The sequence below is a fragment of the Macaca nemestrina genome, chromosome 3, assembly GCF_043159975.1.
Source record: "Macaca nemestrina isolate mMacNem1 chromosome 3, mMacNem.hap1, whole genome shotgun sequence".
In the NCBI taxonomy this organism is placed as follows: domain Eukaryota; kingdom Metazoa; phylum Chordata; class Mammalia; order Primates; family Cercopithecidae; genus Macaca; species Macaca nemestrina.
This window is the reverse complement of record NC_092127.1, coordinates 124,957,436-124,981,763: the sequence shown is the minus strand read 5'-3', so window position 1 is coordinate 124,981,763 and position 24,328 is coordinate 124,957,436. Positions and strand designations below refer to the sequence as shown.

The window sequence follows — 24,328 nt, the reverse complement described above, 5'->3', positions numbered from 1 at the left end:
TCTCTCCCTCTTCCTGGTACCCACTTCTAGTTCCTTCTTCCAATCCACTCATGATGGTAACCACTGCTTTTCCATACATGAGATTGAGTGGAAAATGCTATAAACTATCAATGTGATTTTTTCTTTAAATAAAAATTTACTGTTCAAACAGTTTGCATGCTTTGGTAATATTGGAATAATTAAAGTTTAAATGAAGTGATTAGTTTCAGGTCATAAAACCAAAGTATTTAGCACTGAATTTCCAAATCTGTCCCATTCGAATTATTGTTAAGTCAGTGCCAGCCTTCGCTATAGTTTTCTTCTGACAGTATCATATTGATGTCATCCCACTGAATATCCATATGAATAACACTATGAGAGACATAAAAAGATAAAAGAAAGAGGTAAATGAAAATAAATGCCCATTATTAACAGTGCAATTTATACCTGTGGTCTACTAGCAGAGTTTTTTTTTTTTTTTTTTTTTTTAAGATTATTGTTTTTTAAAATGGATTTTTAAAATATCTAATTATTTTAACCAGATGTTATTCTAAGTACATTCTTGAATATAATGTCAGTACAGATAAAAAGGTTTTGTTAAACAAATAATGGCTCCTTACAAGCACTGCAAATTGATGGCAAATTAAGCAACTTCTCAGAATCAGATTTGTATGCTTTGTGTGTATGTGTGTTATATAAAATAATAAATTCAATAGCCCTAACAACATTTCATAGAAAAACGTCAAAATCCATCAGCCAGATGGAATATGATATTTATCTCCATATCTGTAAAAATAGCATTTATTTAACCTATGAAACAATTTTATCTCTGATTTTATCTCCTACCATTAATATAATTCTCTATATTTTAGAAATGTAAGGTATTATTATTATATTAAAGGTTTCAGAAATAAAGCCTCATTGTCAGTATAATAAATACATTAAGAGGAGAGAAAAGGGAGATATGTCTATTATCTGAATTATTATAATAGACATTCAATGGTTTTATTCTAGATGTACTCTAAGTGGGCAAGACTGAAGAATAAAAACTTAAGAATCATGAAGTTGCAAAAACAAGTAAAAAAGATTTCCAAGACATACAATTTTACTGTATTGAGCTTAATAATAATTTAAAGAAAATAGTTAACAATATTTCTCTGATTTCTGGCTAGTTCCACTGTATTATAGGCTGTGGACTATACATTTTCATACTTGAAAAAATCAGTGTAGTACATAGGAAGGTGACACTGCAAACAAACAAACTTGAGACAGCAGAGATGTGTGAAAAAAAGATGCACGTGGTGAGCAGGGAGTGGGAAATGTCATATTAAATAAAATAAAAGCAGGCCGGGCATGGTGGCTCACACCTGTAATCCTAGCACTTTGGCAGGCCAAGGCTGGTGGATCATCTGAGGTTGGGAGTTCGAGATCAGCCTGAAAAACATGGAGAAACCACATCTCTACTTAAAAAATACAAAATTAGCCAGGCATGGTGGTGCATGACTGTAATCACAGCTACTCGGCTACTCTGGAGGCTGAGTCAGGAGAATCGCTTGAACCCGGGAGGCAGAGGTTGTGGTGAGCCAACATCGTGCCATTACACTCCAGCCTGGGCAACAAGAGTGAAACTCCATCTCAAAAACAAAATAAAACAAAATAAAAGCAATGCACAACAGCAGGAGAAACTGGAACAAAGACAGTCTCGATGATAAGAAACAAGATATATAATTCTATATACAGAAATCCTTTGAGTTGCATAAAAATTAATGGCTTCTATTTTCATTGCGATGTCTTGATTAAACCCCAATGGAAACAATCTGGTTCACTTCAACTTTTCAAGCAAACACCATGGCTCAGTACTGGTTCTCTTTTCAGTATCTGCTTCTTCAGTGGGCAAAACAGCACTGTATAGATGTTGGACTGCGTGAATTCCGAAAAAGTAGAAGTTAAACATTTTTTACATGTATTCTGAAGGCTTCTCTGTGGACAATTTATTTAAAATGTACAACAAGACACTAAAATGTGTTATGCCTGCCTGTGAAATAATTGAAATAATGAAATTTTCTCTATCTTTTCCTCTTTATTTTCCATCTACCCTCCCTTTTCACTATATCTGTTTTGCTTCTCTTTCTGTTGGAAAAAGTGATAATTGCAAAACTGAACTGTTATTAAGGCTTGTTTTAAATCAGTGCCTGGGAAATAAATTAGCCCCTAGTCTCACACAGTAATAATGTCAGTAAATGAGAGCTTCCAGTTATGGTGCAGGAAATTAAAGCAATGATGGCCAAAGCTTTAACAAAGTCACAAGAGACTACATATTATTGATTCTAAGAAAAGATAGATTTCTACTATCCAAAAAATGACATCTGTCTCAAAGTAAATGACTAAAACACAAACCAAACAAATTGAATGAGTTCAGTAACAGGACAATTTCCAAATACCTAAGGAGAAAAAAAATAATGTAAAAGAAAAATATAATTTGGAACTTCAAGAGAGCAAAATGGAGCTACTTAGCAACAATATTTGAAATAGTATAAGGTCACAGATAACTATATTACTCAATTTCGTGGTAGAAAATGCATTGAGAAAAATGTAAAGTCCCATGATCTAGGTGAAATGACTGCTAGGGGCTTTCTTTTTTGTTTCGATGAAAATATTCTAAAATTAGACAATAGTGATGCGTACATAATACCATGAACATCCTAAAAACAACTGAAGTGTATGCTTTAAAAGACTGGATTTTGTTATATGAATATATCAAAGATATTATTTAAAAAAACAAATAAATCTATATCAATCTAACACCCCTCCCCTAAGATATCTTTAGGGACAACCTCAGATAATGTGTTTTGTTTGTTTTTTGTGTTTTTTTTGCTAATCCTAGTCTGTATCACAGATGTCACTGGAATCAACAGAAAAAAATCACAGACTTGATTACAATTCACAAAGGTGAGATTAAAAAAATAATAGTTATTGGCATATTTAGACAAATAGTTTTATACAGCCTGTCAGTGTACTCAAGACAAAGACTAGACAAATGGTTTTATACAGCCTGTCACTGTACTCAAGACAAAGACTCAACGTGAATAAGTCTTCTTTTAATTGTAGTGTTGGTGCCTAAAATAGCATAGTTCACATATGCTGTTTTAACTATGCTCCCAATAATTCTGGCGTCCTCTTCTTGTCGTTCCCTTTTTATGAATCCTCACTTCTGAGAAGCAAGCTGTTTTACTGCCAGCATGTTCAGACTGCTAATTGCCGGTGGAAAGTCATGAAATTTGGCTTATTAACTTCTGTACAAATTGAAGTTATCTAACCTCATCTGAGCCTTCACTGCTGCTTGAAAATCTTTTTATTAATATCTAATTGGCTCCTTAGCACATTTTCCATAGTCTTCATTTCAAAGCTTTTCAAATCCGTTCTCTTGACGTGACCTCACCTATTCACTCAATAGAAATCAGCATCTTTTACTTGATGGAAAAGTTCCTCTGCTTCGAAATGTACCTTGCCTGTCCTTTTCTTCACACTCACCTCAAAAAAGTGAGGTCATTTTACAGTTTCAAAAAAAAAAATTCCTAGTTTATTTGAAATAACCTGACTTGGTTTATCTCACATCTGCTACCAACTAACTCTATAACCACAGGCAATGCAATTAATTAATCTAGTATTTTATTTTCTCACCTGTAAAATTAGTGCCATGGACTTTGCAAATTCTAAGACCACTTTTATTAATAAATCAAGAGTTTCCTAATCTTGTGTTGAGTCTTGTGTCATTCTAACCCCCAAGACTTTTCGCTTTCATTTGGCCCATATGTACCATAAGGAATTTTCTCTCTACGAATCTCCTCCTATTAATTTGATTCCTCTCACCCTAGATATGCTTAAGACTTCATATTTAAAATCTTCCTTCATGATTATCACATAAGTTAATATTTTAACTATTTTTCAATCAACTTACTTCCAGGTGTACATACCACTATTACTACTGACTTATCTCTTCACACCTCCCAATTTGACTTCTGCTTCCAGTACTTTGCAAAAATGGCTGTTGCACTACTTGGGAGGCTAGGCAGGTGGATCACTTGAGCCCAGAAGTTCCAGCAGCCCAGGCAACATAGAGACCCTGCCTCTTAAGAAAAAAAAGACTTAAGAGGTCAAATGTTTTTTTTTGTTTGTTTTTGTTTTTTACTTAAGTTAATTTTGACATAAAACACCACTGATGGTGGTTTTCTGTTTTAGTTTTGTTTTGCTTCTTAGAGATGAGTTCTCACTCTGTCATCCAGGCTGGTGTAAGGTGGCATGGTCACAGTTCTCTGTAATCTCAAAGGCTGGGCTCAGGCGATTCCCCTGCCTCAGCATCCTAAGTAGCCTTATAGACATGCGCCACTGTGTCTGGTCACTGATGGTGTTTTGAAACACCATCTTGAGACTTTCTTCTCCCTTGCCTTGAATCTGAACCTCATGGTAATCTTTATAAGCCTCTGCTTACCTCTTCTTTTTCTCTACTTGTAATTTTTCTCCTGAGGCTATGTTCTAAATATGATTATTCATCAGAGGTCTATCTTGGTTTACTTTCTAATCTTCTCATAAAACTTTGATTTACTCTGGAGATCTCAACTGTTATACGCATGTAGATTACAAACATATTTTTCTCTGAACTCCATGCTTATATGCTTCACATCTTGATAGGTATGTCTTAGCAATTTAAAGCTATGTTGAAAGCAAAATTCATCACTCTACCTCAATGTCTACCCAGGAAAAAAGGGGAAAAAACACAGGCTGTCCCTGCTCCTATACTCTTCCTGTTGATGACATAAAAGGCTTTCCAGTGACTTGAACTGACCTGTCAGGAAGAAGAGAAGCCAGCAATGTCAGGGACTGCACCATCCTATACTAGCAAACAGCTCTTCATACAGCTAGTTCTTCCTTTGACTAATGTCTTAATGTTCTGAAGAAAAATAAAATTATGATCTCTTCGTAATTACACAAGGTTATGATGTGGATGTGGAAAAATTATACTGTTTTAAAACAGCATCGTGGTAAGTCTCAAGGTATCTTTTTCTTTTTACATCGTAACCAAAGTATAACCATGGATTGAATTATACACATTTGCTGCTCAGTTTCTTCATTTATTGCTGTGAGGTAATATAAAGACCTTAGCTTCCAAGAAAATCCAACACTTTTATTTCACCTAGATTTAAAAAGAAAGAAAACAATAAACTTACACTTTATCTGTTCCATAACTCCTGTAGTCTACTGCAGCTGACACAGCCACAATGAGTGCAGGCATCCCATAGCCGACCAGATAAAAGTATTTCCTACGTGAATGTTCACTCTCAAAAACCTCCACCAGCATGATATAAAGCTGCACCCCCTCCAGGAACATCCAAGTGAAGGCAGCCAAGAAGAAGAAATGTAAGAGGGCAGCGAAAACAGCACAGGCAATCTAGGAAAAGGAACAAATGATTTAGTCAAATCACTACCACATGGGATACTGGTCAACTGCCATAAAACCAAATTAAATATTTACCGAAACTGCATTACAATAGGTCTGCAAAATAATCATCTAGGGAAGATTCTTAAAACACAGATATTAAAACTAACATACTTAAATATAATCTACCTTTGAAAACTGCCTTTAACATTAATAATGGCTTATGGATGACAGCATATCATCAGAATAAAAAAAATACTTAGGAAAAATTCTAATAAAAGTTTATGAATAATTATTCCTGAGAAATGAGCATAAATATTTTAAAAGAGATTTTAAGAATTTTTTCTCTTAGCCATAATCATGAGTTAGAGTTAGAGTTAGAGTTAGAACATACTAACCGAGTAAGTTTTTCAATAGTCAATGAAAGAGAAACATTAAAACTAAGGGGAAAATTAAATAGTGTAGTTAATTGCAGTCTTTTCATGATGAGATTATTACTATTTGTTTGTTTCATGATGAAATTAATTATTAGTAGTTGTTTATTTCTCCCTGCCTGGTATCAAAAAGGATTTAAGGTGGTGGTGGAAAATTCATGGTGAATATGAATAAAAATTGATCTACTTAAATGTTCCCAAACTGCTTTCTTTCTTTGATTTTTTTGTTATTGTACTAAATACTGGTTTAGACAAGCTTGGTCAAAAAAGGCAGCCAGTTCTCATTTTTGTATATTTTCTAAAGTACTACAATTTTCAGCTGACCAACTATCAATTTCTTACCCTTATGTTAGTTCCTGAATTCTCATTTCTTTGAGTTCTTCTTCCTTATAGGAAGCCCTGATTAAAATCTATAACTGCTACTGGAAAAGGGCAACAAACTTACAGAAGTTATCAGAGTAATAGAAATTCATTGGTGAGTATAATCTCTATGAAATGAGACAAAAGGGCAGGTGAAATTTTGGGTTACAAAGATGACAATGAAGGAGAGATCAGGAAGTCTTACATCTGAGGAGCTAGAAAGCTGGTCCTAAACACTACGTGGAGTGCAGAAAAGGACACCTCGCTAGCAAGGAGAGTAAAGACAAGTTTTGCTGAGCTGCACTCTACCCATGTTTTTCATATCAATCATTGTTCTCTATATTACTTGTTAGAAATGAGTTTTGTGTAGTCTGCAATATTTGGCGAAGTTTTTCATACCATATGTAACATCAGGAAACAAAAATAAGAATAAGGTTTCTAAATGAAAAGAAATCACACAGCATTTGAATTGCAAGCTAACAAGAGAATAAAATGATATATTCTTGGAAAATAACACAATTTTCCATTTCTTGCTTTTTTGAGTTGGAACTTCAACTATTAATTTTTGTTATCATAAGGCTTTACTTTTTTGGGGAAAGAAATGTGTACTTTGATTGCTTATTCATAGGTATGCATTTATGGGGAAAGCTGTCACATTAGTATATGATACCCAATTAAAAATATAATCACCATAATTGTACCCTTTACAGTCATTAATCATGAATGTGTAATCACAAACATGAATCCAACTGCATTTTTATTGTAAAGTACTCCATACATATGGACACATACCAGAAAACAGCATTAAGTAAGCGAACTATTTATTATGCTCAAAAGTCTTCTACAAAATGAAACTTTTCTGCTCATTTGCAATTTTACTCATGATAACAAACTTGTATCATGTGCATAAATCTTAAGTAAACTGAAACTGGCTCACAAAAATTATAAGTGGGCATAAAGTCTGTGTAATATTAAGATACTGTCTATTATTTACATTTTCTGTTTGGTTTTACCAACAGCTGGCTAGTGCTGTTCTTTTTTTTTTCTTTTCTTTCCCTTTTTCTCTTCCTCCTTTCCTTGATACGAATAAATGTAGGGTGCAATAACGTGTAAGGTTAGCACTTAAAGACATGACCAGAACTCATCCAAATATAAAGTGCCAAACGAAAACTGGGAAGAGCTTACATATACTAAAAATGATTTGCAGGTTGTACTATTTTCCAAAATACATCAATTAGAAAAACTTATTTTAGACCTGCAGATTTTCATATAATATTGTCTATTTTTAAGGCATATTACAAACTTTAAAACATTATTCTGGCCGGGCGTGGTGGCTCACGCCTGTAATCCCAGCACTTTGGGAGGCCGAGGCGGGCGGATCACAAGGTCAGGAGATCGAGACCACAGTGAAACCCCGTCTCTACTAAAAATACAAAAAATTAGCCGGGCGCGGTGGCGGGCGCCTGTAGTCCCAGCTACTCAGGAGGCTGAGGCAGGAGAATGGCGTGAACCCGGGAGGCGGAGCTTGCAGTGAGCCGAGATCGCGCCACTGCACTCCAGCCTGGGCGCAGAGCGAGACTCCCTCTCAAAAACAAACAAACAAACAAAAAAAAACAAAAAACACATTATTCTATTAATTGGAAAAAAAGATATTCTTTCATTTTCTAAATAATTTTACCAAAGTTTCCTCAATATTGAGCCCTGTGGTTAAAACAAAAGAAAAAAAAATGACAATATGTAGTTCCTTAGAAAAACAAGTTTATGAAATAATTTCTGAAGAAATGTACATCTCCTTCATTGCTAATGGGAACACAAAATGGTACAGCCACTTTGGAAGACAATTTGTCAGTTTCTTTAAAGCTAAATATACTCTTACCATGTGATTCACAAATTGTGCTTCCTGGTTTCACCCAAAGGAGTTAAAAACAGGTCCACACAAAAACCTGCATACAAATGTTTATAGCAGCTTTCTTTGTAATTGACAAACGCATAACTGACATCTTGGAAGTAATATCTCATCAGACAATGAGATACTATTTAGCACTAAAAAGAAATAAGCTATCAAGTCACAAAAATGCATGGAGGAAATTCAAATATATATGACAATTTGAGAGAAGCCAAGTCCAGGCATGGTGCTTCACATCTGTAATCCCAGCACTTTGGGAGGCTGAGACAGGTGGGTTGATTGAGTCCAGGATTTTGAGATCAGCTTGAACAACATGGTCAAACCCTGTCTACTAAAAATACAAAAAATTAGCTGGGCATGGTGGCAAATGCCTGTAGTCCCAGCTACTCCAGAGGCTGTGGTGGGAGGATCGCTTGAGCCTGGGAGGTGGAGATTGCAGTGAGCCAGGATCATACCACTGCACTCCGGCTTGAGTGACAGAGTGAGACTTTGTGTCAGAAAAGAAAAGAAAGAAAAATGAAAGAAAGAAAGAAAGAAAGAAAGAAAGAAAGAAAGAAAGAAAGAAAGAAAGAAAGAAAGAAAGAAAGAAAGAAAGAGAAAGAAAGAAAGAAAGAAAGAAAGAAAGAAAGAAAGAAAGAAAGAAAGAAAGAAAGGAAGGAAGGAAGGAAGGAAGGAAGGAAGGAAGGAAGGAAGGAAGGAAGGAAGGAAGGAAGGAAGGAAGGAAGGATGGAAGGAAGGGAAGGAAGGAAAGAGAGTGATCAATCTGAAAAAGCTACATACTAAATGATTCCAATCATATGACATTCTGAAAAGTCAAAACAACGGAGATAGTAAAAAAGAAAAATAGTGGTTACCAGAGATTAGTGGGAAAGGAGAGATTAAACAGAGGAAGCATAGAGGATTTTCAAGGCGGTGAAAAAAACTCAAACCCAGAGAATGTACAATACCTAGAGTGAAACCTAAGGTAAACAATGGAATCTGGGCGATAATGATGTGTTGATGTAGGTTCATCTGTTGTCACAAGTGTACCTCTCTGGTGGGGGATGTTAATAATGAAGGACACTATGCATGTGTAGGTGCAGGGAATAGATGGGAAATGTCTGTAGCTTCTGCTCAATTTTGCTGTAAAGCAATAACTGCTCTAAAAAACAAAAGTCTATTTAAAAATGAAATATACACCTTATTCATAAAGTTTGCTGCTTATTTATGATGATGGGATATGAAAAATGGAAAACTGAGTAAGGCCTGAAAATTAGTATCTATCTTAGATGACCAGAAGAAATGATACTTTCAAACTAAGTAGTTTTAGTATTGGCAGTACTGAAAAGCTGGAAGTGGAAAAATTCTTCACTGGTATCAATGTAGGTTGCTTACTGGTTGGTCAGTTCGGTTGATCCCAATCAGGAAGAGCAGCTCTGCTACAAAGAGACTGATGCAAAGGTTCTTGTGGATGGTGTTACGGTCACTCTGGAGCCCGCGGAAAAAGCAAAATGTGAAGATGCAAATCAGGAGACAAACAAGCGACAGCAAAATTCCAACCCACGTGATCACATCCAGAAGGAGGTCATGGACCGCATCACTGTGCTGGAAACACAACGAAAAAGCCATAAGTTGCGCTTATGCATAACCAATTACAAAGTTTTATAAGGGCCTGGATTCAGAAAGCATGATAGTAATAATGCACAAAATACCCTCTATACCCACAACGAATAAAGTAACTTAATGATTTGGGTTTTCTCTTCCACAGATAGAGCGTTTTATCTTTTCTGTAAGGTGTAAATCAGTTTGATATTCAGAGATGCCAATAGTGTTTGCTTCTTTCTCAGCTACAAACATTTTCAGAATATAAGTAGTTAAAGCAGACCGACTTAATTCTGGCCAAAGATTTCGAGGTAAAACATTTTATTTTTTAAATTTGTATCACTTTTTTGGACTAATTTTCAGACCATCTCCACTAGGAAACACTATTTAAAATTTTAAGCTTTATACTTGGGGCAGTTGTATCTCAACTAATTTTTGAATCATCTAAGGATTTTTAAAATTAAAAATGCAATTCCTTTGTCCTATAAATCTTGTATCATAATTTCCAAGGTTGTGTTATGTAAGTATGTATTTTCATAAAGATCCCCAGGGAATTCTGATGAATAGCCACACATGTGTACCATTTATTTTTGGGAAGATCTAAAAGAATGAGGATATTCATTGGATTTATATTCATATTGAATGGCTTAGAGACATCAGCAAGTTTGATCTTTGAAAGATTTTGCATGAATAGAGCCTGTTATACATTGACAGAAAATAAATATTCAGAATTGCTATACTAAAGTGGCATATAGCAGACAATAGAGCTAAGAAACAAGAAAAAGTTCGTGAACTGTACTGAAACATCATGTTTTGGTTCTATTAAAATAGTAGGGGAAGCTCTGTGTCTGCCATGTTCCTTGGTTGTCAATTACTTCATTTCTGTCCTTGTTTTAAGATTCAGAACTCTTATTTCCACCTTGAGATATTTTGTCCCTACCCTAAAAAAACTTCTGTGAAACTTTAGAATTTATAGAGGCCCAACAAATAAGTATATCAAGATGTTGAGAAAAGTTGAGAAATTGTCTATGACTGTCAATTCTTTTCCTTCAAGGTTTTTTGAAGAGCCCTAAATACCTAACTTCTATCAGTAGCAGAATGGATAAATGATTGGGTAAAAGGTTAATTTGTACAATGATATTTTAAAGAGTAGTAGAAAATCAGTGTACTATATTTACAGTCACAAACATGGATAATACACAAAAATCTAATTTTTTTTTTTTAAAAAGCAAGCATCAAAAGGATCTACACACTATGACAGCATTTTTGTAAAATTTTAAAAGATGAAAATCAGGCCGGGCATAGTGGCTCATGCCTGTAATCCCAGCACTTTGGGAGGCCAAGGCGGGTGGATCATGGATCATGAGGTCAGGAGATCAAGACCATCCTGGCTAACATGGTGAAACCCCATCTCTACTAAAAATACAAAAAATTGACCAAGCGTGGTGGCGGGCGCCTGTAGTCCCAGCTACTCGGGAGGCTGTGGCAGGAGAATAGGGTTAACCCAGGAGGCAGAGCTTGCAGTGAGCCAAGATCGTGCCACTGCACTCCAGCCTGGGTGACAGAGCGAGACTCTGTCAAAAAACAAACAAACAAAAAAAGATGAAAAATCAACGGCATTGACTTTTATGAATATACGTAAAATTGGTAAAAGTATAAACATTACATGGAAAAATTCTGACAACAAAGAGTTGTCTTTCTAAGTGATGCCTTTTTGAGCTATATAGATCATACACACTGACTTTTGTTTTAGGATGGAAGTCGTCACATTTAGTAGCTTCCACACTAAGCCCAATTTTGACCTATATAAATGTTCAGGTTTTTCAAATACTGCATGTTCTCACGTATAATCAGGAGCTAAACACTGAGTATTCATGGACATAAAGATGGCCGCAATAGAAACTTGGAGCTACCAGAGGTGGGAGGTAGGGAGGGGGGCAATGGTAGAAAACCTATTGGGCACTATGTTCACTCAATACCTGGGTAATGGGATCATTCGTACCCCAAACTTTAGCATCACAGAATACACTTATGTAACAAGCCTGCCCATGTACCCGATGAATCTAAAATAAATGTTGAAAAAAATGGATTTTAAATGAGGACATTTGAAAAACATATATCCAGATTTTCTTCTTCTTTTTTTTAACTTCATCCTTTCAAAAATTTTTCTGGATGTGGAAATTCTTAGAAGTGAGCCATCATGCTGTAATCTGAATCACAGCATTCCTCATACTGCCAGATATGACTTCACAGTTGTTATTTGATAAAGACCTCCACTAGAATACTGTCAATGAAACAGTTTCGAAATATTCCTGCATACCTCTTGATATATTTCTCAGAAGGAGCTCAGGTCATGAAAGAAAACCACCTGAAATTTTGCTTTAACTGCTTTGTTCTCTGGGGGATACTACCAAAGCAGTGCTGGGTCTGCGGTAGCTTAAATTACTTTTAGTGTTTGAGAATGGAGAGTGGTTAGTGCTACCTGGTTCCCTGAATAGACAGCTATTTGCTCTCTTCTTTGATTCAAAGGAAAGATGCTGTGATTTGAGAATCAAGTACCAACGTTTAGCACAGCAGTCTCTCATAATGGAAAAATGGCAGGCATAACACCCTCTCAAATGTATCCAAAAGACCTAAAACACCCTTTTGAAAAAAAAAGAAAAAAAAAAAAAAAAGAAGAAGAACAAGAACAAGCAAAAATGATAAGAAACCAAAGAACTCCCACTTTTATCTGGGTAGATGCATTATTAGAAATTTATTTATTTTACTCAGTGCCTTAGTAGGCTCTTCAAAAACCCCATGCAGAGTTACTAAGAGAAGAGTATCAGATCTTGAAATGTCAGTAGCAAAAATTTGTAGCACTCAAATATAGAACAAACAAGTCTAGTAAATAAGTCACTTTTAGTTATGACTATTTAGCCAGGAAAACATCAACCCCAACCACCTATATGTCCATGATACTGGGAGGGCAGCACTCATCAAAGACAACTCAATACTTGAATTTTACCAGTAACATGAACAGGAAAGAACAATGGTGTATTAGTCCATTCTCACGCTGCTGATAAAGACATACACAAGACTGGGTTTATAAAGAAAAGAAGTTTAACAGACTCACAGTTCCACTTGCAGGCCTCACAATCATGGCAGAAGGTGAAGGGGGAGCAAGACACGTCTTACAAGGCAGCAGGCAAGAGGAAGTTTGTGCAGGGGAACTCCCATTTATAAAACCATCAGATCTCATCAGACTTAATCACTACCATGAGAAGAGTATGGGGGAACCACCCTCATTCAATTATCTCCACCTGGCCCCACCCTTGACACATGGGGATTATTGCAATTTAAGGTGGTATTTGGGTTGGGACACAGTCAAACCATATCAAGTGGACACTGAATGTAAATAACAGATGTAAATATGAAAAGCCTTGTTTATAATTAATAGTCTGCCATAATAGAACTTCTAGGAAGGAGGTCCATGTATGGAAAAAAGCAAACTCCTTTCATGAGGACAACCCCTTGAATTAAACTCCTAGGTATAGTTGTACCAATGTGATAATGGCACAAGGATTCCTTTCTGAGATTACATGTTTGTGAACACTACATAACTCAATCACCTATAAGACAAACTATATACCATTAGGTGCCTTGAGAGCAGGCATTATATCAATTTTATTAATATTACATCCTAGCACCTAGTACTGTGCTTAACATTAAAACAATCTATAAAAATATTTGGTTTTGAATGATTATATTCCCACTTCTATTAGGCTAAATGCCTTAGAGCTGAACCCTCTCATATCAGTACAGCTTTAGCACCCATTTAATCTCCACTTGGATATTTAATAAGATATCAAATATTATATGTCTAAAACAGCTCCTGATCTTATCCTATTCTGCTCTCCTGGCTTCAATCTGCTCTTCCTTCTGTTTTCCTCATTTTAGCAAATAGCAACTTCATTCTTGAAAATGTTTTGGTCAAAAACTCAGGAATTATATTGACTCCTTTATTTCCTTCACACACTACATTTAATCCAACAGGAAATCTTACAGGTCTTACCCACTAAGCCTGCCAGGTTCTTATCTCAACTGCACCAACTTGATTGGAGCCATCTGATTTCTTATGAAGAGCCTCTTAATTGATTCTTAACTGATCTCCCTACTTTGACCCTAATCCCACTTCTCTCTATATTTAGCAGAGCAGAGAGATTCTTTTTATATATAAGTCATACAACATCGCTCCTCTAATCAAAGCCTCCAATGGCTCCCACTCAATGAAAATAAAACTGAGTCTTTACAAAAGACTTACATAGCCCTAATAACTGCACCCCTGTGACATCATTTCCTATTCTTCCCTTCCTTCAGTTCATTCCACTTCCATTGGCCTGCTCTGTTCTTTGAATGGGTGAGAGATATTCCAGTCCCATGGCCTTTGCATCTGATGCTCCTTTGGCCTGGAATACTCTTCCAAAAGATATCTGCATGGCTTACTTGCCACCCTCCTTTTACTATTTATTCAAATGTCACCTTCCCACAGAGGGTTTTTTCTGAGTCTTCCTATCTAAAATTACAGACCCGTTTTCCGTATTCTGACTCTATTGCTTTTCTTGTATTATTTTCACCTTACTCCTTATCACTTATGTAAACTATATATTTTAATAATTTTTTCTACTTATTTTCTGTGCCCTTCCCAACCAGAAAGAAAGCTCAAAGAGAGTAAGTTGTTTCATCTCTTCTGATTACCACTCCTCCAGGTCCTGGAGAAATAGGTGGTATACAGTAGCTGCACAATTAACGCATTGATTGAATAAATGACCTCTCTTTAATCATCCCTCTCTTCTACAATGGATTTTTATTCAAACTACAAGTTGTATCATGCTGCCCACTAAACAGTCCTTGGGACTCTTCCTCTTAAATCATCAGCTCTAAAATGTTGAGTAAAAGATAAAGAAAATTAGAGCTAGAAAATAAGAAGGTTGTTACATCACAATACCTTAAGGTATCCTATAATGTGAAGGTGTCAAACAACTACAAAAATGAAGACAAAAGTACAGATGTAAATAAGAGGTATCTTGAGTAATTCTTGGAGTCTAAAGCCTTGAATTTAATCTTGTCACTTCAATTTAGTCATTATTACTTTTAACAAAGTACTTAATCTGTTCGAGTATCAGAAGTCTTATCCACATAGCAGTAAAATAACTGAGGCTTCAGGATACTGTGATAAGTAATTCACATAATATATGAAAGTAAGAAAGCGAGTATTTCTTTCCTTTTTTAAATCTGAATGTATTCTGAATTTTTTCATGTTCAATAGCAATTTTCATTTAAATAATAAAAAGCCTATATAAATGATATAGGGAGGATCAGAAAAATAATAACTATAATAATAATAAATGTTAATGTTATTTTAACTAAGAACACCAAAAAATATTCCAATCAAGTATGAGTTATCTAATTTCACTTTATAACATTTCCAGCTTAGTTATTATTAATATTTGTGGTAGTTATAAATGAAGACTATAAAAATGCCTATAGCAGCCAGGCGTGGTGGCTTATTCCTATAATCCCAGACTTTGGGAGGCCGAGGCAGGCGGATTGCTTTGAGTCCAGGAAATCAGGACTAGCCTGGGCAACATGCTGAAATTCCGTCTCTACAAAAAATACCAAAATTAGATGGATAGGGTGGAGGGTGCCTGTAGTCACAGCTACTCAGGAAGCTGAGGTGAGAGGATGGCTTGTGCCCAAGAGTTGGAGGTTTCAGTGAGCCAAGACCACACCACTGCACTCCAGCCTGGGTGACAGACCCAGATCCTGTCTGGGAGAAAATAAAACAAAAAACGTCCAAAGCAGATGAAGACAGCAGATTTTAACTTTTGAATCTGAATTACATCTTGATTACTGTACAATTGCACTTATGACTTTTAAATGATAAAACAAGAAAAACACTAATTCATCTGTATACTTTTCCTTAGGTTAGAACAAAAAGACAAATAAAGTAGCAAACAAAGAATGACACTAAAAAATTTTGTCAGGGTCTGTACCACAGACCAGTGTAATTTTTGCAAGGAACTCTTGGAAAACTCATTAAAAAATAACAATAAACAAAAATATCAAAGACTTCAAGGAAATTAGCTTCTTAAGGGAAGATAAGGAGATGTGAAAGAAAAATCAGAGGAGAATGACAGAATTATTCCTCAGAAGATAGTTTCAGAAAATTCAATGAATCTATCATCTCTAGAAAGAAATTTTTATATAAAAAATAATTGTTTTTCAGGCTTTCTGTGAAGTTTCTATTCATATTCAAAAGGCCAAATATTTTGTAAAACTTACATGAAGCTTCTGATTTTCCTTTTATTTTTGTCTTACCTAATCTGCTTTGTCTTTGTCACTGAGTGCTCACATACCTCGAAAGGGGAGTGATGGGAAGAAAGGATGGCTTACATAATTATTGTCACTTGTGAGAGTGACTCTGTCCGTGTAAACCCCTCCAATATACCATGAGGTACATTTAATGATACTAAGACCAAATTTCTGGAACAGGGAAATGTGACTTTTGCCTTATGATTTTAAAAAAAATAATAATCTTAGTACACGAAGACTTTATGTGAAACTGTTGATATTTCTAACTTTATTGTCAAAAAAGCAAGTCAGCAAATGAGATAGACAGATCTTAAAATAGTTTTCATTTTTAACTATGTAAGTGTTTCCAGATGGGATACAAACTATACAAATTAATTGTGAACGCTTCTCGATAGTTTTTTTTTCCTTCTTTTTTGAAAAAAATAATTTTAGAGAACTGCATTTTTCAGACTGTTTGAACAATCACCCTGTAATAATTATCAACTGCTTGCCAATAATTATCAAGAACCTATTTTACTTTTTACATAATAATGCATTATTTTAATGTTGAGCTGGATTTGGTAAAGCAGAATAATATGAGTTTAAAATTGCCTCTTCAACATATCGTGTTCTGAAATATTTGTAATATAGCTGAGTTTCTTTTTTTAATGAAAATGTATGAGTGTTCACCTTACCACTAACATATCCATGAGCATAAAACATTGATTTGAATCGTAAATTAAACTGAAGACAGCAGGATTCCAAAAAGCCTATTTTCAGATAAATGTGGCATGAACTCTGTGAAAAAAATTCCTGGCATTGATCTAACTGTTAAGAACCAGGTCATCAGACACAGAGGTCACCTCACAAGCTCTTGGGAAAATGAAGGGATTAATGGTCTGAAGAAATTAGGATTTCCTTTGCAGAACATACCATAGTTGGGTAACCCAGTAAGAAGGACAATATGATTATATTTCTTACTTCTTTTTAGGTCAATTAACTGAAACAACCTACCAACAACATTCAAGTTTGTATCAAATTGAAAACCAGTCTAAGTATTTTCATGCTTTAATTGGTAAAAGAGAAACACTAGCAAGTGTGTGCTCTTAAGAGCATACAACATTCATATACAATTATCCTTTGGATTCAATGGAACTTCTTTAGCAAAATTTCTGGCTTCAGAAGCATAGTTACTATGATGAGCACACTGTAAGTTATTGGTGATCTTCTTGCTTTGAATTAAAAAAAAAAGCCAAACAAACAAACAAACAAAAAAACTACATTTGGTGTACCAGATTTGCAACTACCATAACAAATGAAAGAAAACAGCTGAAATTGTTAAAGGAAATGGAATGATCAATCAATAGAAAGAAAATAATTTAAGAGTGTCTGGGATGGGGATGAAGGTAGGAAATGAAACTAGGCAGATGGAAAAATTTTATCCTTTGCATTTCTGAGTTAAATAAAGTGGCTAATAATGATAGCAGTAATAACTAACACATAATTTTCAAAATGTCTGATTCTATTAGAAGAGCTTATTTATTTTCTTAAGGTACTCATTTTCATTCTATAAAACACTGTGATGTGATACTATTATTATCTCCAACTTACAGATGAAGAAACTGAAGCAAAGAGTATACAGAATTTATCCACAATCATTCTACTAGTATGCGGTAGAGACAGAATTAATGATAGGGCAACCAACTGCCCAGGTTTGCTCAGTACTGTCTTGGTTTTAGCAGTAAATTTTTGTTTTCTGGGAAAGCCTTCTCCAAGACATAAAAAGCCTCAGATTTCAGAGATGGATGCAGAACGTTGAAAGAAATCTACAAAATCCACAGGACCACCTAGAAATTGGAGGCTGAATGCCACAGTATTTTTAGTGTTGAATGGATGAAGCATCAATTACTCATTTTTCTTAATGGCGCCTTCAAGTTTTCTCCTTACTACTGAAGTTGGTAATGAAGATTTGTGATCCCAATACCAGTTCATCCATTGTTGCATTACTCTAGATGATGTGATTGAATATTTAACCCACATGCATTGTGATCCTGAGCTCCTCTTTGATTTTGCCTGTGAATTAACTGTAGTGATTTGTGTCAAGATTGTGCTACTTTAATCCCTATATTGTGAATATCGTGACCACATTTTCCTACAGTTCAGTGATGAAAATGAGTATGACTATAATACCAAAGCTAGCATGACAATACTGACAAAAAAAATCTAAACAATTGTGTTACTTTAAAAATAACATAGAAGGATGCATGGATCTAGAATAGGGAGAAAATCAAAACAGAGTAGTGTACAATAAACAGAAATAAATTTGATACTAGACAGAAGGTGATGTGAATACACCTGTAGAGCCTAGATCTCAGAAGACTAGGATGAGACAGGCAAGTTTTTGTAAGTCAATCAAAACCATTTTTTATCTCCTCCCAACGCCCCCCCCCAAAAAAAAATCAATGCTCTTTTGAAAATGGAATAAGAATAAACATGCATTATCATTTTGTTCTCTTGATTGCTCAACACACCTGAGTACAGTTTTTTTTCTGATTCAAACATTGCAACTAAAAACGTTCCTGAGGGTAAACAAAAGAGGAAATTTTGAGGACCAATATATTGACCCCTTAGAGTGTAGAGCTGATTTTGTCAGATCTTTTTAATGATCATGGTGCTACAAAATATCAAATGATATGTTGAATCATGCTAGCAAAACCATGCTCCCTCTAGCTCTTGGAATTTTTAATTCTAAAATGGAGTTTCAAATCATCTCCTGGAATTCTGTGAAGATTTTAATGAAATTTCAGATGACATAAAAGATGTTGCATCTTGTCCAAATTTAAAGTAGACTCTACTCATTTATCTGTATATTTGACAGACTGTGCAAATGTAAATGTTGGAAAATTCCATTCAGCCCATAAATGTCTTATAAGAGAAAATGAACAGTTCTTACCTATTAAATGTCCTGTACATCTTTATACAATATTAATAAAAAGGTATGTGGTTTGCTTAGCTATGATATTGTGGTTTTATAATGAAATTTTTGGGTCACTTTTCAGTTTCCTCAAAATGTGCAGAGCACTTAATGAGCTTTTTGACTTTCTGGAAATGGAAGAAAATATGTACTTTGAGACATATGCCGACAAGATGCCCATCACTGTGGCTGGCCATAAAAATATGTTAAAATATTGGCCTTCTGTAAAATTATATTTTCAAAGCATGGAACAAAAAGAATGTCTCTCTTTGATTTTTAAATACACGACAGATGAGAACAAAGAAAAAGATTACCATGACACAGAAATGTAAATGATGTTTCTCTAACACTGTTTAATGATCTCTAAAGAAGATGTAAGAAACCTAGAAAAAGATGAACTGACTCTACTTGAGTTGTTTGAAGTTCTGTGTAGTTTAGGACAAAAAGCCATAGAGGGAAAAAAGGACTCATTTTTAGGATTTAAGACTGTTTTCAAAAAATGTCACTGGAAAAGGGCAGTCAAGTTAAACAAGAATTTCTCACTTATTTACTAAAGCTGTAACTTGTTTAGAATCTGCTCTGGTTTGAATATGACCCCCAAAGTTCTTAAGTTGGAAACTTAATCCTCAATGCAACTGTGTTCAGAGGTAGGAATTTTAAGACGTGATTAGTTTATGAGGGCTCTGCCCTAATGAATGGATTAATATTGTTATAATGGGAGTGGGCGAGTTCGGCCTTCTCTTTCTCTCTTGCCCTCTTTAGCATCCCTGTTCTCTTGCCCTCTGCCTTCTGCCAGATTCTGGTGGCATGCTCTTGGACTTCATAGCCTCCAGAACTTTAAGAAATAAATCTCTATTCTTTATAAATTAACCAGTGTGTGGTATTCTGTGATAGCAACACAAAATAGACTAAAACAGCATCCAATCTCTATTTCATAAGGTAAAAAACTATGTGCTTTACAACTATTAATCCTGATAGTGTTTTAATTTATGTTGACATCCAACATACTTCTAAGTGTTTAAAACTGATGGACATTTTGGACATAAAGAACATATATGATGAATTCATAGATGCAAACGACCTGATTGAAAGGCAGCTGGTCTACCAAAACAAGCATGTAGATACAAAGTGGATGGGCATTTTGCAGAGCTGGGAACTAATTCCTACAAGTCTGAAAAGCTATTTAGTAAAGCTATGCAGTAAAATCGAAGGTATTCCATGCTCAAACATTTTTTTTGAGAGGATATTTGGTTTGATGTTATCACATTGGACTGACACAAGAAATCAACGTAATATGGGATTAATGAGGGCAGAACAGAACTATGACTCAAAGTAAATTTTAGTTTTGACTGTATTCATTTTTACCTCTATTAAAAAGAAAAGAAAGGAAAGGCAAATATAAACATGCCATAGTTATTTTATTAAATAAAGGTAATATATATTTAATTACTACATTGTATCTACCTTTTAAAAAATTCTTATATTTACTTAAAAATGCACAATAATACAGCCTCAAAATTTAAATATCCAGTGAAGACTTAAAAAACATTAAAATAAATGTCTGAATCAGAAGACAGAAACGTTAAAAAAATTAATACATTGTTTCATACTATTGGCCCTACTATGAACTAGCATTAAAGTACTATTACTTTTCATTGTTAAATAGTAATAACACACACGTGAATAATTATTTATGGTGTACTAAGCATATTTTTGGTCTTGCAGTGCTATCTCCCGTTGGCTCTCTAAAAACTTGGTCACCCTAACTGGTAGCTAAATATTCCATGTTTTCAGCAACATCATTAACAGTGGGAAGGTCCACAAATGCTTGCTATATTTCCTTCCATGACCAAACATAGGTGGCCCTAGATTTACAGTAGTTTGACTGATGATTTTTTGACTTTACAACAGGTGTATGAGCACATAACCCCGTCACAGATTGAGGAACATCTGTATACTAAGCCCCTAGAACAGGAAAGAGCAAGGTTTACATGGGTAAAAATGTCTTAACTATCCTTTGAATATAATGATTAAACCCAGATATCTTGTTAAAACAGAGTTTTCTGGGCTCATTTCTAGCTCTAAATTTTCTTATTCTCTGATAAAATGGATAACTTCTGTTTGTCTTCATTCTCACACACACACACACACACACACACACACACACACACCCCTTTTGAAAGTACTTCTTAAAGGGGTTGGGTGATGTGGAGTGGAGTAGAGCAGCTGAAGAGTAAGGAAAAGTAATTCTAGAAATACTAGACATGAGTTAACCTGATATGTATACTTTTTTCACTTTATCATTCTCACAGAGTTATTACCTTTAGCTTGTATGAAAAGAGAAATTTACCACAGTGAGAAAGAAAATTTTGAATTATAGATGAACAGAATTAGAATTAAAGGAGAAGGTAATTTTTTATATCTAGATTATAAAAACCATGTAATAGACATTGACAAGGCAAGAAACATTCAATAAAATTTTGGTAGATTAATTCTAAGAATATTTATTGGGTACCTATTATGTGCCAGGTACTGAACAAAACAGAATATAAATATAAATATAAATATGTACATGTGCACATACACACAGCCATGTCATTTTTTTTTTCATTTTCGTTTGGTTTTCTTAGCTACAGCAATTTCAGGAAAAAAAAAGAATATTTATTAGGCTCTGTTTTTTACATTCTGATGAATAAATGCATTGCATTTTAAGCAGAATGCAGGTCTTCCAGGTATTCTAGAGACAATTATCCCACAGGCTTAGTGACAATAATGTGAGATAATACAAAATTCAAAAAATAATTAACATCTTAAAAGTTTCATGAATTGGATTTTTAAATTAGCAAGTAACTATAGGAGATTTTTAAATATTATTTACATTGCAATGATACACAGAGTAAACTCGCAATCCCTTGAATTGTACATATCAAGATAGGCAAAATGGTTTAGTTTAGCCATATTTTTATTCAAATGCTTTTTTTTTTCCCCCTTTTTGTGAGATGGAGTCTCGCTCTGTCGCCCAGGCTGGAGTGCAGTGGCGCCATCTTGGCTCACTGCAAGCTCCGCCTCCCGGGTTCACGCCATTCTCCTGCCTCAGCCTCCCGAGTAGCTGGGACTACAGGTGCCCGCCACCTCGCCCGGCTATTTTTTTTTTTGTATTTTTAGTAGAGATGAGGTTTCACCGTGTTAGCCAGGATGGTCTCGATCTCCTGACCTCATGATCCACCTGCCTCGGCCTCCCAAAGTGCTGGGATTATAGGCGTGAGCCACCACGCCCGGCCTCAAATGCTTTTAAAATCTTGTTTATACAATTTGTCATTATTGTCTATCTTATAAAGCTATATAAATAACTATTCTGGAAAACCTAGCCTAATTCTAGTAGTTTTCTAACTTTATCACTTTATTTACTAGAAATAGCCAAATGAAATAGGCCAGAAAAAGGCCAGGTACAGTGGCTCACGCCCATAATCCTAGCCCTTTGGGAGGCCAAGACGGGCGGATTGCTTGAGCCCAGGAATTCAAGACCAGCCTGGGCAACATGGCAAATCCCCATCTCAACAAAAAATACAAAAATTAGCTGGGCATGGTGGTGGGTGCTTGTAGTCCCAGCTACTTGGGAGGCTGAGGTGGGAGGGTCACCCAAGCCTGGGTCAAGGCTGTGGTGAACCATGATCATGCCACTGTACTCCAGCCTGAGTGAAAGAGTGAGATCCCGTCCAAAAATCTAATAAGCCAGAAGAAAAGAAAAATGATTACAGAAATGTTGCCATGTTAAAGTAAAATTTTGTGATCTGGAACAAATATAGTTAATAAACACCTCAACTAGTTCTTACCAGGGACAGTACACACAATTGAAAATATTTTTAGGATATTAGGATGGAAAGGTTTGTAGGTATCTTCTGCTTCGTTGATTGATTATGCTTAAGCATGAATAAATTGGATGATTAGAACCATTATATTTAAATTATTTTTAAATAATAATTCCTTCAGTTAAACAATGCTAAAATCATTTCACTAATGAAGAAGAAACCGAATCAATAAAAAAGATTATTTATTTTTAGTACTGATTTATGATTGTACTTAAAACTAAATTGAGTGATACTGATATTGTGGGAATTCCCAATGTTCATACAACCAACATTTGAAAGAGTTGGGAAGTTATATGTAGTTATATCTTGCCACAAAGCTATTATTAGATAATTTCATTATGAAAAAAAAAAAAAGAGTCTGTCACTTCTAAACCCAAGGCAAAGCACTGGCCTAAACATTTCTCTTTCAGGAAAAGTTTACCTGATTAAATGTAGATAAAATCATTTTTTTTATTAGAATCTCAATCATGTGTTTGTGCCTTGAGAGTTAACTACATCCAGGATGAAGAGCTTTAAAGGCTTTGAGAATAGTTAAACAGTGAATTAAAAATCATATTTCCAGAAAACTTTATAATTCTCAATATGATTCTTATAGATTTTGTTATTCAATTCCTAAAATAATTGACAGACTGTTAGAAAAAATTGTGTTAGTCATATTTGATCAATTAATAATGGGAACAGGAAGTTCAGATGATTTGCCTAAGAACAAAATGGAATTACTTAAAACACTGGAATCAGAAACCTAGGCCTCCTGATTTTTAATTCTTATTTCTACTTTCCTGAATTATAAACTTGGAAAATAAAGAATTGTGATGACAATATCTTTTGTGATGCTATGGATTAAAATGAGGTAATCTATGTAGACATTAAAGGAATGATGTTCATCCTTATTAGGAAAGGTCTTGAGACACTCTGAGAGTTGAAGTCTTCATCCAGTGTCCACATTTAGGATCCCTTATGTACTCGATTACTTTTTTTTCTTACAAAACGTTTCTCACTAGAATTGCAGATGGACCTCTAGTTGCTATTTTTAGCCAATCTTATTTGCTGAAGATGAAATAGAATCTAAATATTTCAAGTGTGAGGATCCAAGCTGTGCATGGGAGGATCACGGGATTCTTTCTGCTTAAAAGTTATATTGTCCATGATTCATAATAGTAAATACATGGAATCAACCTAGATGCCCATTAATGGTGGACCGGAAAAATAAAAATGTGGTACATATACACTATAAAATACTATGCAGCCATAAAAAGAATAAAATCACGTCCTTTGCAGCAACATGGATGGAATTGGAGGCCATTATTCTAAGAGACTTAATGCAGGAAGAGAAAACGAAACAATGCATGCTCTCTCTTATAAGTGGGAGATAAATACTGCGTACACATAAACACAAAAAAGAGAACAATGGACACGAGGGCCTTCTTGAGGGTAGGATGGGAGAGGGGTGAGGATTGA

General features: G+C 35.0%; 1 protein-coding gene across 50 annotated transcripts in view; it reads right to left on the bottom strand.

Moving 5' to 3' along the window:
* LOC105463581 (adhesion G protein-coupled receptor L3) overlaps positions 1 to 24,328 on the bottom strand; it is an 856,114-nt gene that overhangs the window by 88,280 nt on the left and 743,506 nt on the right. For all 50 annotated transcript variants that reach the window (XM_011710771.3, XM_011710772.2, XM_011710773.3 and 47 more), the window contains 2 exons: positions 9,488 to 9,697; positions 5,205 to 5,425 (listed from right to left, as the gene is read on the bottom strand). In XM_011710771.3, the coding sequence (XP_011709073.2) occupies positions 5,205 to 5,425; positions 9,488 to 9,697 (431 nt within the window). The remainder of the gene's footprint in view (positions 1 to 5,204; positions 5,426 to 9,487; positions 9,698 to 24,328) is intronic.